The sequence below is a fragment of the Aquila chrysaetos genome, chromosome 6 (genome assembly GCF_900496995.4).
Source record: "Aquila chrysaetos chrysaetos chromosome 6, bAquChr1.4, whole genome shotgun sequence".
NCBI classification, from domain to species: domain Eukaryota; kingdom Metazoa; phylum Chordata; class Aves; order Accipitriformes; family Accipitridae; genus Aquila; species Aquila chrysaetos.
This window is the reverse complement of record NC_044009.1, coordinates 30,040,891-30,057,976: the sequence shown is the minus strand read 5'-3', so window position 1 is coordinate 30,057,976 and position 17,086 is coordinate 30,040,891. Positions and strand designations below refer to the sequence as shown.

The 17,086-nt window shown below is 45.3% G+C and overlaps 1 protein-coding gene across 3 annotated transcripts; it reads left to right on the top strand.

The window, feature by feature from the left end:
- Window positions 1-6,485: 6,485 nt before the first annotated feature.
- On the top strand, window positions 6,486-16,591 carry CDCA7 (cell division cycle associated 7). 3 transcript variants are annotated; one of them, XM_030019142.2, is made up of 10 exons: window positions 6,486-6,588; window positions 8,388-8,513; window positions 8,915-9,025; window positions 10,515-10,766; window positions 11,162-11,239; window positions 12,013-12,201; window positions 12,633-12,773; window positions 13,212-13,361; window positions 13,949-14,085; window positions 14,403-16,591. In XM_030019142.2, exons 1-10 carry the CDS (start codon window positions 6,568-6,570, stop codon window positions 14,431-14,433), a joined length of 1,236 nt encoding a protein of 411 aa, XP_029875002.1. In that variant the 5' UTR covers window positions 6,486-6,567; the 3' UTR covers window positions 14,434-16,591. The 3 variants fall into 3 exon arrangements, with proteins under 3 accessions (XP_029875002.1, XP_029875004.1, XP_029875003.1); XM_030019144.2 differs by lacking the exon at window positions 6,486-6,588 and adding an exon at window positions 7,353-7,795; XM_030019143.1 differs by lacking the exon at window positions 6,486-6,588 and adding an exon at window positions 7,781-7,875.
- Window positions 16,592-17,086: the final 495 nt, after the last annotated feature.

The window sequence follows — 17,086 nt, the reverse complement described above, 5'->3', positions numbered from 1 at the left end:
GTGTTTGATTTGGGCAGTGCTGTAATCTCTCTCTCTTGCAGCATTTCTAGTTGTTGCTTTGGCCTCATATTGATTTCAAAGCACATACCAAAATGTTATGCCTGCACTGGGCTCATCAGGAAAATAAAAAGAAGTAATGGTCAGAGAGGGGAGATGGGGTGCCTGTCGGATCCGTTTTCGCTGGGGAACGTGGCTGTCAGGGTTTCAGCCTGTCCGACTGCTGCCACTGCGCTCTACTTCTGTGCTGTGGGGGGATCTAGTCATACTGACTGGGTGGGATGGGACCTGATCATCCTGCACTGATGCTGCTGAGACCTGCCTGCAGCAGGGGGGCGTGCCAGTGGCCCCTCTGTCTCCCCATCTACACTCGGACCTCAATGATGCCATGCCAGCGGACAAAACACTGCCATGCCCCCAGGAACGGTGGTTTTCAGGGCTGGGGATCATGGGTGTCATTGCTGCTGGTTGATTATTTCTGTGAAATGCTAGAGAAAGCAAGCCCAGTTCCTGTTCAGCTGGGAGGAGAGAGCGCCCGTTCGCGCCTCCCCCCCGCAGTGCTGCCACAGCTCAACTAACACCCCGTGAGAACCTGCTTTCTCACTGGCATCAGTGTGAAACAAGGATGGGTGGTTTTGGACATTGTTTACTTTTTAAAGAAAATACTTGCTACTGCAGTTTTGCTCTTTCTAACCTGCTCCCACTGATTATTTTCTCGCAATTGGACATGTCTGACAGCAATGCTACCCTCCCTGGGCACACACCAAAACCCCATACCTGACCACGATCTGGCAGCTTGCTGAGCTGATTTAAGGAGAAGAAGTTGCCCAAACCCTCTGCATCCCCTCTCCCTCCTCACTCAGAGTGACAGCCCCTGGCCAGGGGCACCCCTTACCACTGTCCTCCTCTCCAGCTCAGCTGATGCTGCTTAGGATCAAAATCCAAGTATTTTAAGACTTCCTATAAATCTGCTGCCAAGAATACTGGACCATGCATCAACGAATAAGCACTTGATTTTTTTGATTGTGCTAGAGAATGCACTTTGACCTAATTATTATTATTATTATTACTTTAGGCTGGGAAAGATGGGCAGTTGCTTTTGTAATTGTAGAAAAACCCCAAACCGAGAGACCTCCTGACATCTCACATCACTAAAATGGAACCAAATAGCTGTGCTACCTCTGAAAATTACATCTGACAGAATTATTTTCTGTATATGCATCCACCATAGAAGGGTTTTTACATAATTTTCTTATCTAATGAAGTGCCAAAGCTTAGCAGTTCAAGCCAGTTTGTTGCAAAAAGTTAGAGGTTATGGAGGAGAAGTCTATTACGGCAATAACACTAATAAGGGTCTGCCAAGATCACATTTGAGTACATGTAAATACAGGGCATTTGAGATTAACATCTCGGAGGACAGAGGAATGGCGCTGGAAGGCAGCGGCAGCCCAGGGTGGCCAAGAGCTGGGGGTAAAGCGTGCGGCCTCTCTCTGCAGCTCCCACCCCAGCACCACCTACGCTCCCCTCAGCCGCATCCCACCACTCATGCCCCAGCTGCCCACCTGCCCCGAGGGTCAGTGCATCCTCCCAGAAACTTCATGAGCCGGTTTTGCAGGTGGTGACGGACTACAGACATGAACACTGTGCTATGTAGAATGAAGTGGCTTAATATACCTGGGACTCAACATACACATTTATTTTCCTGCCTTAGCAAGAAAGGTGAGGGTTCCCTGCAGCAGAGAGAGGGCATTTCCCTCATGCTGTGAAAAAACACAAGAAGGGCCTGAAACCTTGAGGTGTGCCCTGGGGACCCCCCAGCAGGCAGTAGCGAGCCCTGAAGGAGGCTTTCTACCTGGTGTCCCCCCCCTTCCTCCCTCCTGAGGGAGCTGCGAGGAGAGAGGTCCCTGGGGTTAAGCCACCGCCTGTCCCTCCACTCCCATCCTTGCCCAGCAACCGCATCTCGCTGAAGGCTGGTGGAGGCAATGCAAATCAACATTCACAAAAGAGGCAGCGGCACAGCTTATATAAAAGAGCAAAAAACCAGACTGCAGTAAGCATTTTTTATTATTTTCTGATAGCCTCCTGTTTCCCACAGCTATGCATTTGCGGAACATTTTGTAAGCAATTTTCTTTATGAGACATGCGACTTAATCTATTTTGTGTTTTCAAAGGGAAATATAAATCAAAGCCCAAGAGTGAAAGGGCTGGGATCTTGAGCTTTTAAAATGGCTACTGCATATCAACAACAGCTACTTTTGATCAACATTTTTTTGCTATGCATTTTGTGGAATGGCTACAGGATACTCAAATGAGCATTGTAATTACACTCCCATAATGTGCATCACAATGCTCTGGCTCCGAAAGATCTGCTACGACGTATACTTGGAATAATCATTAAGATTTCTATCAAAACTGACCATGTGTCAGCCATTCTTTTAGTGCGCTGATGAATATAGGTTCGTAGAGGCATTTATCAACTGCACTTTTTCTCTCTTGGGCTCTATGCCTTTGGTTTTCCTTCTCTTATTCTTCCCATTTTTATGGTCTTGACAGTTTGTGTAAAAGAAACATGGTATCGAATAGGATCAGACATGACCACCTTCAATTCAACATGCAGGATGCATCTCAACTCAGCCTTTACTAATAAGGAACTCAGAGCAAAGCACAAGGAGATACAAACCTGTTAAATTAAAAGGAGAAAATCTATTTTTCCTTGGAGAGAGAAAAAAGGAAAAAGATACTAATTGCATTGTGGAGGTATTTTGTGGAGCTGGTACAGTTGGTCTTGGCTATAAACTGATTATACATGCTAAATATTTAAATTTACATTTATTTTACAAATTCTGGTTCTACCTATCAGAGCACAATGTCTAAGTATTTACCGTTAAAAAGTACTTCATAAAAATTCATGTGCAGCAAACATGTAGAGGTCTGACTATAATTAAACCTCCAAAAGTGGCCATCCTCCTGCTTCTGTATAAGAACAAGTGTCCCTTCTGGATTGCAATCAATAGCAGGTTACCTGATTATACACCTTATTATGTCTTGTAGAGTAGTGTTAGCCACCGGAGGGTGACATGTGAACAAATACATATGCTTGCATCAGATCTTTTACAGAAACACACCTTTCAAGAGAGAGAAAAACAATTAGTGTGTGTTATAGGTTACCGATTTACAATTTACATCATAAATCAATGTCTGATTATTTTACTGTAAAATGTTTTTAGCTTCATTTTGTTGCACTAACCGTTTCAATAACACACTATAATTTGCTCAGATGAAGAGGTGATTGGACAGCTCTTACAGAAATTTTTAATTACTGTCATTAGTGGCTGCAATCTTATTCTTTTCTATGGAGCTAAGATACGTGTTATTGCATTGTGCTACAGGTACTCCGCAGTCGTGAGAATCCAAACTCTCCCTTTCCTCTGAAATACATGCATCTATAAATCTGTGTCACTGTGCAAGTCCCATCACAATAATTACTAGCATCACACAAACACTAATTAATGTATCCACATGCTATTTTAGGCAGGCAGAAATGTATTGCTCCAATTAAAAAAAAAAAAAAGGGGAAACTAGAGCATAAAGTGTGTTTTCCATAGTTAAGATAGGAGGAGCGTAGGAGAGCCCGGGATGGGGCAGCAGGGGTCCTGCCTCCAGAGAGAAAAGCTGTGGTGCAATGCCGACAGCCGAAATCTGCGGGGTGACATGGAGGACGGCGCTTATCCTTTGTCCCGGCAGAGCAAAGGTCACATTTACTGTTTCTGACAATGCAGCTATTGTTGTTGGAGGTCCATGTTCTTGCTACTGCTTGAAGCTCCTAACAAGTAAACAACTTTCATTCCCCCAGATGGATGCAGAAATCGTTGCACGCTCAATCTACTGCACGTCCCTCTGTAATTTCAGCCAATTCCCTTAGCAGGTCTTCCAAAGGCCGCTACCATGTACTGACAACTAATTTCAGGGACAGATGAGAATTTAAGATACTATTTTCTTGGAAACACCTGATAAAATACTCAAGATAATCTTTGCTGACATGAGCCCTGAGGGGTGAGCTTGCCCCACAGCTGGGCAGCAGGGGAGACGGAGGGGCTGGTAGCACTGGACAGGCCATGCAGGACCTGCACGGGGGGACCAAATGGGCAGGGATGTTTTCTTCCACTCACATTAGCCTAATATGAGTTAAATGTGGCTGAAAATGCAGTGTTAACCCAGGTTCAGCTTTGCCTGTCCTCAGCTATTGTAAATAGCTGGACGTAGGACAGTGGTGCTGCCTAAGTCTCGACAAACATTAAGAAACTTCTGCCATCACAGTAAAGCCAGTTGGTTCAGTTTGTTCTGCCCATCCACCGAGGGCATCTGGGCCCTGCAGGGTAGAACAGGGGTGTGAAGGGCATGAAAATGAAAACAGAGGAATGACAGCGGCACAGGTCACAACAGCCATCTCCTGAGTTACAGACCTTCATTTTCTGGTACCCTGCACTGTACCGTAGGAAGGGAATCCCCTGCCCTTCACATACTTCCCATTTTTCTTCTGCCTTTCCTGCCCCCTTCTACCTAATCCTCTGTAAAATATGTGAGCTGACATACACAATTTTCAATAAATTAATTCTTTTTCACATGTTAACAAAAAAAAGCTGAAAATACAGTTCACAAAATGTCCTGCCCGGTTCCCCCATGAAGTCCTTGCTCTGGCCTATTAATTTTAAAGCCATTTGACTACATGTGTTGTTTGAAGAACGATGTTTCCATTAAGTGTTAAATAGAAGTATGGATTCAGCTAGCCCCATCAGTACTCCCTAACATTTCATATGATGCTCTTAAAAGCTGTGAAGGTTGGCTACTTTTCTAGTAAAATCCTGATAATAATGATTCAAGATGTTAAGGGCTGTTACTGTTGAGAAACTGGATCTCTTAACTACAGCAAAATTCAAGAAACATCCCCCCTTCCCAGCTGAGCTGTCTTGGTTGGAAACCATCTGGGTGGCAATCCTCCACTAATGTGGATTTAGAGGAATCGAGTGTGGTCTGGTCTCCAGAGAACCAGGTTTAGTTCATCTGCTTTTGTGTGAGCACTGAGAAGCCAGCAGTGCAGGTAAGTATGTAATTATGGGCTTATTTAAAATGGAGATTCTTTTACACAACAGATTGCAGCGTGCGCAGGAAGAATAATGCCGACAGAAAACAGAAAACCTCCGCGAGGGCTCTTGTACTCTATTGTGCTGTAGCCTATTTACAGGCTTTGGCTTAGAGATGATTCGTGGTTTGCTTTACAGAGGCGCAGGTTTGCGTGCGGGCTGCACGTGCACAGGGCCTCCTTCCCTTGCGCCGATTGCAATGGGGACTCGCCTGCTGTCGGGAAGGCACCTGGAAATGCTGAGTAGCTACAGTTGCACTGATATTGAGCCCTGCTCAAGCCACAGGATAAACGGAGGATTATAGCAAACACTGGGGTCACAAATCCCATACAGCTTCTTCAGGGCTTCTCCCGTTACTATTGCTGCCAAATACTGGTCGCGGGGCAGTTATTTGCCGTGTTTAACGGCTGTATTTGATTTAATGCGATATTACAAATGTTACATAAAATGGTTTACAATGACCGATGATCTATTTTCTTCTGGCCTGTCTTCAAGTAATGTTTTGTTTGCAGAGAGCAACGCGGCCAACTTCTATCGTAAAATCCTGTTGCACCGCTGTACTCCCGAGGGAGCGGAGGCAATGGCCGTCACCCACGACCTCACTCCTAACGCTGAACTGTGCTCGTGGTGCAGCGGCAAATAACACTTCATTTACTGTGGCAACGCAGGAAATCACGCGTGTTGCTGGGTGGGTCTTTTTTAATACAGTGCACTTTTACTATCCCGCTTGGCAGGCGCTGCTGAAACGCAGGGCCACTGCAGCGTCATGCTCTGCAGGGTCCCAAGGGGTGCTAGGTGCCCAGGGGGTACGCGGAGGCTGCCCCAGGCCTGGGGGCAGCCAGGACACCGGCCCCTGCCTTTACTTCGTGGAGAAACCCCCTCTGCCCCTCAAAACTGGCAGGTTTGGGGGTTCTATTTCAGAGCGCTAGGCACAAATCCAGGTTTGGCACGTAAAATTAAACATTTTTAAAAAGAGAGAGAGTTAGAGACTACGTGGGCTCCCCCGGCCGGGGGGCCCTTGCCCCTCATCCCGCCGGGGCCGCTCCGCGCGGGGCGGGCCTAGCCCCCGCGCGCGCGCCCCTCCCCTCTGGCACGCGAGTCCCGCAGCGTTCCGACCGGGAGCTTTTCGCGCCACAGGGTCAGGCCCTTGCAGCTCCACAAACGCCGCACCGCGAAAAGAAAAAAAAATGGGGTCCCCACACTAACCCCTCCGTAGGCGCCCCGGGAGAGAAGACAAGCTCCTCAGCAGGGGTGGGCGGGCGGACGCGGGGCGAGCACGCCGGGTGCCCGATTCCCAGGGGGTGTCATCTGCATCTGCCAGGACGCGGGCGCCAACGCGGGAAAGGCGCCGCCGGGCCCCGCCCCCCGCGGTCCCAGCCGCTTTGGCGCGAACCTTCAGTTCCCCGGTGCTCGCCCCGCCGCCGCCAGCATGGGTCCGTCGCGCCCGCAGGTGAGCGCTGCCCGCGGCGGGGGGGCTGCCCGCCGGGTTCGCGGCACGGCTGCGGATCGCCGCTGCTTGCTGCTGGCGGCGGGCAGGCGCGCGCGTGGGGGACGGTTGGCAGTGGCGCTTTCGCGGGGCCCTGCGGCGTCTCACGGCCGGGGCACGCCGGGCTGCGGGGAGGCTGGTGGGGTCGGGCGGGGCGAGTGTTTGGGCTGGGGCTCGCCGGGCACCCCGGCGGAGCGGCGTGGGGGCAGCCCCGCCACGCGGACCGGCAGCCCCGGCTCTCCTGCCCCGCCGCGGTGCTGGGATTCCCCGTGCCCCGCGCGCGGCGGTGCCCTCGCCCGCCTGACCGGGACGGGACGGGACGGGGGGCGGCTTCGGAGCCGCGCGCGGCGGGGGGCAGGCGGCCCGGCGCCAGCCCCCCAGCGCCCTCGCCTTCTCCCTCTCGCCTGGCGGCTGCCCCGGGCGCCGCTACGACGGGGGGCGCGAGGGCGGCCGTTGGGCGGAGGCGCGCGGGGGGCTGCCGCGGGGCGGGGGTGGGGGTGGGGGAAGGTACCTCACGGCAGGGGGGAGGGCGGCCCCGCTGTGCGGGCGTGGAGCCCGCGGTCTCGGGGGAGCGAGGCGGAGGGGGTCGCTGTGGGGCGCGGAGGTGGGCGGCCCCGCGATGTGGGGCGGCACCGTCGTAGCGGGAGGCGGGGGGAGCGGCCCTGGCCGGCGTGAGGGGCCGCGCCCGAGGCGGGGAGGCGTATTTGCGTGCCGATGGCGGTCCCGGGTCTCCTGCGCTGGGCTTCGCGGTGCTGGCCGGCCCCGTGCTGGAGGTCCGCCGGTGCGGCCCGGCCTGCCGCGGCGGGGTTTCTCCGGCTGGGCGCTCCCTTAGCCGCGGCAGGCGACGCCAGAAACGGCCCCTTTTGTGTCTGGGGCCGCGTCCGTGCCAGGCCGGGCGGGAGGCTTTTCTGTTCCTCGTCAGCACCGGCAAAACTGTGAAGCGTGGGCAAGCCTCAGGGGTCCTGCGAAAAGCAGCCTGCTGAACGGTGCTGGGGAGAAGACGGAGGTCTTTAAATTGCCCTGGCTAGTTACTGCTTAAGCTGTATTTATAAAATATTTGGCCCGGTCGGCTGGGCCTGTGAACTGGTATCCGTTAAAGCGCTGGAATTGGGTGGCGTCTTAAGTGTGGTTGCAGCAGGCTTGGCCTTAGGGTCGCTGCCACCCTGGGGAGGTAAAATGAGACATTGCCAGTAGAAACGGTCCCTGGGAAATGAAAACCTGAAGCTCATCAAAAAAAGATGTTTCAGCCTGGTAATAAAATTAACAAAACATCGAGCTGTTGTGTTTAGAACAGTTGTTTCAATGCTCCTCTTTTCTGTGGATATGATCCTTAGTCCCTTCCTTAACAGCTGCAGTGTATTTAGTGTGTGCCTCAAACTAAAAGTAATTAATAAATCAGAGGAGATTTCTAGGTACTATTTGTGTACTTGTATTTTTTTCCAGCATTGTCTATAATGAGTGCAGAAGGGTATGATTTTTGTGTATATTTCCACGTGGCTGTTTGCATAAAAGAAGTATGTCTAAATACTGAAAAAAACTCTTCTATAGCAATGATCAGAAATGTATCAGAGCAGAAACTATTCCCATTTCTAACTTTGGCAATTCTTTTGAAGCTGCTGATAATTCTGCTGACTTGAATACAAGACTGTTAAACATCCTAAAATGTTCAGACCTCCTGAACTTCAATTCAAGGATGTTCTTAACAGCTAGTGTGCTACAGTAGGTCTGTTTTAATTAAGGGTGTTGACGTTGTCCTTTTGCAGCGCCGAGCTTGTTCAGGAAGGAAAAACTTCATGGTATTCCGAAATACGAAACTGATTCCCATGGAAACATCCTCATCCTCCGATGACAGTTGTGACAGTTTTGGTTCTGATAATTTTGCAAACACGGTAAGTACAGTACAAGAACAAATAAAACTGAGTGTGCAGTGCTAGTAAAGCTTGCAAAAATGTAAAGCTAGTAAATGTTCTGTGCAGGATTAAAACCACTTGTTCTGCTTATGTTTTTGTATAGTAGTTATAAATCTATGCTATATGCTGTAATTTAATTTCAGTCTTCACTTGTGCTTCTAGGTGGTAATTGTTGGAAACAAATTAGCTATTTATTCTAGCCTTTGAAATGTCACCTAACCTAACATGCCTGATAATTTGCAACTGCGGTTCTGAAACCCTTTGTTAAATGCCTTAACTATTTTTTTTCTTTATTAAAAAAGATATTTGCTTATAGTTCACTTATAAACGTGAATCATATTCTGTACAACTTCAGTTAAAGGATATTTTATTCTTCATAGAAACGCAAGTTTAGGTCTGATATTAGAGAAGAACTGGCAAAAATTTTTCATGAAGCCTCTGATGATGAATCCTTCCCTGGTTTTTCAGAAAACGAGATTCAAGATGCATTGGTAAGACAGTTGATTTTAGGTGGCAATTTTAAATTTAAATTCTTACACATTCTTAATTGAAAAATAATGACAGCTTCAGCTTGATAGTTGAATGTTGTCAGAAAGAAGCATCATTTTATTTAATTTAATGTACGGTCTAAGTAGTCATGGTTTCATTTTCTTTTTGCCTCAGTAAAAAGCCCCCAAGCTTTGCAAGTTCAGAATAAAATCTGCCATATGGATTTTGAAATATAATACCTCTTAAAACTGTCCTTGCTGGATGTTCCTCTTTTAGACTCTTAACGTTTCTGGTTTCCTCAATATGAAATATTATGCTATCCCATGGACTCTGGCAAACCTGAGAAAAATTTGTGTGTATATTGACATGCAGTCAGACCTACACTCTGACAGCGTAACAGGAAATGCTGTGCTGCTTTAGCAGTAGAGAAATAGTGATAGGTGGTGAAATCTGCCTTCCTGCTTCTCCTTGACATCAGTGCAAGAGCAGTTTTATTGCTTAAAAAGACCAATAGTTGGTATTTAGTAGTGAAGACAGAAGTAGTACCATGTTTGGCATAAAATAGGTTTGTCGTAACTTCAGAACATGCTGAGGAATGACTAGAAAAGAATGTCTTACTGGAAGAGGACGCTTCTGAGTTAAATAACAGACAACGGTAAAGAGAGTAAGTAGGAGACAAAGCTGGAATAGATATGTAAGAAAAAGGAATCAGAACCATATACCTGGTTTAATAAAAACCTTGTACAAATAACGATTGGCATTTGAGACTGATGGTCTATGCATATGAAGGAGGAAGCCTGTTGTTCACCTATGACCAAAATAAGACTGTCTTACTGAGTCTAAACGTAAAAGTCAAAGCCTATTGCGAAAATGGGCTTTTGACTAAAGAAATTAATTTCTGTCCTCGCTGAACCCTTGGTTCTTGCAAAAGTTTTAAGCAAAGCATCAGAATTTAAAGATAAGAAAATACTGGGATTTTATTCATAATTATTTCATTGACTGGCTCTAGAAGGAAGTTTTCACTTGATAGCATTGATACTGCGAGATGGCTATTCTTGACAGCTTACAAACTTGGGTTTGACCCTGTGCTGAGAACTGTGTAGTGGCTTTTTTTACAGCCAAATACAATATGTTGCAAAATAGAGCCCTTTAAAGGCAATTCTCTTTCTCGCACTTGCACAAAAACTATCTTTGTTATTAGACCTGCAAGTGACAGTTAAGACTGCTGTAACTGAAACCAGGCTTTTTCTGATGTGTTGCGGCAGTACAGTGTGGCTCTCCCTGAGAATTTTTTATCCCTGTCCCCCCTTCTTCTCCTGCCCCCTTCCCTGCCTCCCCCTTAAAATATACTAGAGCAATAGGACTGGAGATTTAAACATCTAGATTTCAGCCAGATAGCCACTTTAACCACCCCCAAAGTATTGTTGAATTGTATTTAATTGCAGAGCAACTCACTTGGGTTTCTATGCTTCCATTCTGGTTTGTTAACAGAAATTGGAATCAGATTCAGAGGAGAATGATACAAGTGCTGAAAGTGAAGTAGCTCAGAGAAGGCAGAAATGCCCTATTCCTCTAAAAGTAGCCATGAAGTTTCCACCTCGAAGATCGGAGAGGAGGAAGGGTGCGATGGAACCTCTTCCTGAAAAGCTGATGCCTGCTCCGGATTCAGACTCTGACTCTGAAGAAAAGGGTGCCATGTTTTTAGAAAGAAGAGCTTTAAACATAAAGGAAAACAAAGCAATGGCAAGTATTCAATGTCTCCCTGGGGACCACCCCTTCTCCCCTGCCTTTCCTCCCCTTTGGCTCATTATGTGAATGCATTAAGAGGACTTTACATTCCTAGTATTTAAATCTGATAGTTTATGTCCACTGGCATGTGAAAATCCATAGGCTAAGTACTTCAGTAAAAATCTACTGGCTGCAAGCCTAAAGAACAGGGCATCAACATAATACGTTTGAGCTTTTTCAAATTACTTGCAGTCACTGTAACATAAATAAGATGTAAAAGTAAAAAGTTGAAGAGTAACTGCATTTTCTGTAAGTAATTGTACTTCTAGCCAATTGCCCTAATCTAATAGTCTGTAATAGCATATAAACACCCTTTTAAGGCTCTGTTTCCTTTTTCTTTCCTTTGTTAGCTTGCAAAACTAATGGCCGAGTTGCAGAATGTTTCTGGTATCTTTGGTGGGAGAAAATCATTGCCAACTGTCAGTCATGTAAGTATAAACTTAGTTTATAAGTAGTTTATAAGTAAGCCTTCAGATTTCTGAGAGTCAAATTCTGACATTATAAAACAGGACTCTCAATTAAAAAACTTAACAAACGATGTAAATCTAAGTTCAGTTGAGAATTTTATTGCTTCCTAAAACAGGCATCCTCATTGTGCAATTCTCTTTTGATTTACCACCGTATAAAGCAGAACAGATTAATTCATAAAGGTTAGGTGTCTCCACAGGCCAATAAAACTAAAGAAGGTGCTGTGTAAATATGTATTTATGCAAAGGCTGGAGATAAGGGGGGCAGTTCAGACTTTGAAGCTCAAGCATGAATATTCTCTGAGTTCAGAGCCTTGAAGAAAACCTGACATTTGGCCTAACTAGGTCCTTAAAGAAGGTTGTGTTGTGAATCGGCAGTGTAACAAATTTCACTGCTAATTTACCTGTAAGCTGTGTGGAGGTGGGAACAAGGGTGGCAACGGTGGCAACTCCTCATAGACACGGGTTCTGCTGCTGTGTGTGGGAATTATTGTATCTTATACCCGCATGGACATGAACTTGCTTTTGACTATTTCTCTGCAGCTAGCGGAATGCCCAGGATGAATTTGCCGAGAATGTTTTTACCTTATGTTTTCTGATTTGGGACAGGGGGGGAGACTTCATCTTTGGGAAAGACAGAAGGAAGGCTTGTCTTTTGGGGGAGGAATTCATAGTAGGGACAGGAGCTGTCTGGGTTTTCACCTGTTTCATTAGGGGCTTTTAAATTTCTCCAGGGACCAAAGCGACTTCCAAGGCGTTCATTGCCCAGAAGTGCTTTGAGGAGGAACCCAGACCGAAGTTCTCGACCTCACACAAGATCCAGGTCCCTGATTGAAGGTCCTCCTACTCCTTTACCAGAAGAGGAAGATGATGACCGGTACATCTTGGTGAGAAGAAGAAAAATGTCTGATGAAGACCTGGAGGTATGTTGAGGTTCTAGTTCTCCTGTTGAAAGTTGATCATGAAGGTGGTTTTGTATCCCTTCAAGAAAATGGCAATTCATACAGAGTCGATCAAGATTATGAGTATGCCATGGCCTGGGAAGAAGTACAGAAAATAGCGTGTTGTATGTGTTCTCCATTTCCCTCCACCTTGTCCTTGAAAAATCACTTCCTGTTGCACTCCAGCAGGAATTAAGCAAGATCCAGTAGCATTTCTGCACCCTGAAAGTGAAAGATCAAGTGAAGGTGCTAAAGCCGAATCTGTATCATATGTCTTTGCAAAGATCTATTATTGCTTTTTTAAATATATGACGGGTATTTGAGACTTCGGCATTGCTTTGAAGATCCCCACCTTGTTTCCATAGAGTTTTTGCTGAAACTAATACTAAAAGTATTGTGTCTTCACTATTCAGCATGAAGCCCGAACTCCCAGGAGGGGTCACCGTGGTGCCATGGCTTTTCCACACATTGTGCGCCCAGTTGAAGAGATAACAGAGGAAGAGCTGAATAATATTTGTGGCTCTGCAAGAGAGAAAGTATATAACAGGGCCATGGTAAGTATATTCCAGCTTTATGAAATGCATACTTTGTGAAGTCATTTTCTTGTTATTCCCTGCTTGTGGTTTAGCATCAAATAGAGCAGACTCCCTCTCACTGAGAGGAAGGATGTGATTTTTGGGAGAAGTATGCCTGAGATCTTGAAACATCATCTCATACCTTTCCCTGAATTTATAGAATGGCCTTTGCCAAGCCAGTTGGCTTGCTTTCACCCTGTAACTGTAGTATCTAGGTGGTACTAGCTGAGGATAATGATTAACAGACACTGAAGATGCAATGTTAAAACAGTCTTGCTTCAAACTTGCAAGGTGGCTTTCTGTTTCAGGATAAGCACTGCTAGCTGCCAAAGAGATTGCTTGTTAAATGCTCTATTCCCCTAACTAAAGAGCTGTCTTTAATGTCTTGTTTCCTGAACTAATTTCCCTGTGTTCTAGGGATCCACCTGTCATCAGTGTCGCCAAAAAACCATAGACACCAAGACAAATTGTCGTAACCCTGATTGCGTAGGCGTACGGGGCCAATTCTGCGGGCCATGCCTCCGCAATAGGTATGGTGAAGATGTCAGAACGGCATTGCTGGATCCGGTAAGACAGTTTTGAATATTGGCTTTATTGTGCTTAACTTGAGCAGAGAGGTGCATTGGTTATTCATAGTGAAAGAGTTTTAGCAGGGGAACTGCTTACAGTGCTGTAGTACATAACGCAGTCCTGGTTTGATTCAAACTGAATCACAGAACCTTGTGTTGTATAGATCTCATTGTAGTTACTACTTCTGTAGCTTTATTTGCAGGAGTAAACTACGAGAGCAGAGCAGCTGCCAAAATATTCTTGTATTTGAGCATCAGAATAGTGTTCTCGTTTGCCTTGCATTAGTGCTTAATGCCCTATGGAAAGGAACTGTATTGTGGACAAAGTGCTGCTGTTGTGGGCTGTGGAAGTGGTGCAGGAGTTGAGAGTAGAATGCTTCCTGTGGTTATGTGCAAGGCAGGCAAAGGAGAGTTTAATCCCTTAGACTGAAGAATTTGTACTCTTGCACTGGTTTAGACAACTTCTGCAGCGCTGATGTTCACTTGCAAACCTGCTGCAGAGCAGGGCCCTCTTTTAAGTTGTGAGTGTGAATCATGTCTGACATTCCTGTTCATTTAAAAAGGCTTGTTGTCTGTCTTGTCTAGACCTGGAGGTGCCCGCCATGTCGTGGAATCTGCAACTGTAGCTTCTGCAGACAGCGAGATGGCCGATGTGCTACGGGTGTCCTGGTCTATCTGGCCAAGTACCATGGCTATGACAATGTCCATGCCTACTTGAAAAGGTAAGCATGCCATTGTGTCAGTGGCATGGCTCTGCTCTAAGTGGGATAAGCAACTCAAAACTGGGTGAGGAGAGCTCTCCGCATCCCAGTTTGTCAGGCAGATCTCAAGATCAGTCCATGTTGCCTTTAGAATCTGAGATTTTTCCATATGATTTTTCTGACATGTTGGTTCTTACCCAAAACAAGTGGTGTATCCACTCTGTCTTTTGGCTCTCAACTTCAGCTGTGTTTATTGTCAGGGCTTCCATTAATTTGTCTAAAGAGTTTCCAAACAGTGTTTTGCTATGAGCTAACTCATGTTTCTACTTGTCTTTCAGTCTGAAACAAGAACTTGGAATGGAAGACTGAAGCTGTGACTGCCTTTAAATTACGTACTTTTTCACCAATGTCATGTTATTGCCTACAGTGAATTGTTTAATCAAATGAGATTACAAAGCCAGTGCCTGCCTTCCCTCCCCTTTTGGGTAAAAAAGGCTAAAGAACTTTCACTTATCTCAGTGCAAATCAGACTTGGGAAAACTGTTTAATGAAGGTCTCTGCCCACAGGCCATTGTTTTCTTTTTAAACAACTTCGCAAATTGGATAGCATCAGTCCTTGCTTTCATGCCAATAACTTTTTTTTTTTTTTCCTGAAAGGAGATGGGGCTTTAAGCCATTAGGGTTTTATTCATGCAGTGATCTGTGATGCAGGTTAATTTATGCTTTTAAGTTGATCACAGAAAGATACAGATGTTCTGAAAATTCAGGGCACTGTTCCCCACAGAACCAAGTGGGGAAAGGTGTGTGCCTAACTCCAGGCCAACTTCTGCTGCAATACAGACTTACTGAACATAAATGATCAAATAGAAGCTAGGAATTCTCTAAAACAACAATGCATTCTTAAGTTCAAAAAGGAAGCCCTAAAAGTTGCAGGTGAGCAGTCTCCAAGCACTAATATTTGGTTTTATAGAGTACTCAAAGTGCACGTTGGCCATTTTAAGGGAGATTCTCCAAGTGACTTAAAAAATGCAGCAGCAGCAGTTGGGGGTGGCACTTTGTATTTTTGCTCAGACGAGAGGCCGCTGCTGAAAACTTCCACAGCACTAGACTTGCCTATTGTTGAGTGATGTGAATGTACTGGTATACATTGTGGAGTGACCGCTCTGTATAAAACAAAATGTACCCTTCGTTAAATTCCTGGGTTCTCTTCTCCCTGCTCTTGCTGCAGCTGCAGAACTGCATCTTTGCAGAATCAGCACTGGTCCTGGGGAAGAGGGATGCCCCCAGACCAGGGTTTGGTTAAGTAGAGGGGTAGTGGTTCATGTGGCTGTTGGCTAACTACAAGTGGATGAAAGATGGTAATTTGTTGAATTTGGTTATCATGAAAAGGGCCAATGATAAACAATGACTGGAATCAGAAGCCTGATTTGTTTTACCTCTGAAAAAAATTAAAAAGCAAGGACTTTCTAAGCTACAGTCCAGCTTAAAGTAAGTTACTCTTCCAGTTGCATGGAGCAGCATAAACATAAATAGATAAATGTTCTCAAGAGACACCCTAGTTGTAGTAACAGATGAGGAAGAATGATTGCCTCATCAAAAAGGCTTTTAAAAATAAATAAAGGGAGATGTAATGGGTTGCATACAGTTTGTGAGCACTTACAGATGTGGTTAGTGCTGTGGTCTCTTTCTTAACAGTCCAGCCGTATTTCTGTACCTGGCTCTGCATGATTATAGTATAGAGGATATTTTACGTGATGTTGTTAATGAAGCCATGAGTACAGCAAAAATGGAAGTGAGGAATTCTAATGTGCTGTGTGGATGGGGTCTTGTGTACTCAGTGCTCTAGAAAAGAAGGTGCCATGAAAATTGCATCTGGAGAACCACAAAAGTGTATAAATGCGCTTAGTTTGGTTATGGAAACTGCTGTATTAGCTTTGTATAACGTTTAGAATGCAATGTTATAAATAATGTACAGTTGAATAGTAGAAGAATCAACTTGCTTTTATTGAGCACTAGAACAAAACATGGGTTTAGGCTTCTCTGCTTGCACAGTATTTGCACTGTGTATATACATAATGATCCACAGTTTGTACCTTTCTGGGAATTATATCAGTGTGTGTGGGAGGGGAGGAGAGAGGAATTTAGAAACAAAAGCTATTTATGTCTCAGACTTGCAGTTCTGTTTCATAAATCATCTGTCCTATTGAAAATCTCCTGTCCTCTCTTTGTCTGTTTTTATAGTGTGAATAGCTGTGCAATCTGAGGTGGAGAGTGCTCTACCCTCTAGGTACATTTCATGAAGAAGGAACTCTAGAAATACATGTTCTGACAGATGAGTGATTTTTTTTTTTTTTTTTTTTTTTCCCCCTCCTAATGGCTGGGATTGCCTTCTGATTGCTAGAGTGTGAAAGGACTGTGCTAAAAGCAAACCCTTGTGTCATATCACAGAGACTGCTGTATTTCTTAAGATCTACAATGTTCTGTACAAAGTTTTTTATTTTGAAAATAAAAAATTTCTGCATTAGAATTTTTGCCTCTTAACTGTTTTTAAAAAGTCCATTAAAGCTGTACTTAGACTTTACCACCTTTCAGGTAAACTTTTGTTGCAAAGTAAAGAAGTTGGTTGCTCCCATCATTCCTGCGGCAGCAGTGGGACTAGGACATCTTTCTTTCCCCAGCCCTGTGTCCCTGAACCAGGCTTGCTCTGATATTCATGCTGCTTGGGTTGAATTGTTTGGTACCTGATGACTAGCTTGTGATGGTAGAAATACATAGGTGCTGAGTTCAGGCCAGATAGAGACTTTAAGCACAGTGCTATGCTTACTCTTCTGCTTTTTTTCCCTACCTTTTTTTTTTTTTTTTTTTTAAACTGGATGCCTACATACTGAGCTCAGGAAGATGAGAAGGATATTATAATTTTGGACACAAGTTGAAGTCAGGTGCCTGCCACTATATAGATATCTAATCTATTTTTTTTATTATTATCCCCCTCCGCCAAACAAATTCAAGTAACTTCTCTCGG

Coding starts and splice junctions, on each gene's coding strand:
- CDCA7 (XM_030019142.2), top strand. CDS start 6,568: ATGGGTCCGTCGCGCCCGCAG. Junction 11,240..12,012: donor CATTGCCAACTGTCAGTCAT/GTAAGTATAAAC, acceptor AAATTTCTCCAG/GGACCAAAGCGACTTCCAAG. Junction 12,202..12,632: donor TGTCTGATGAAGACCTGGAG/GTATGTTGAGGT, acceptor TTCACTATTCAG/CATGAAGCCCGAACTCCCAG.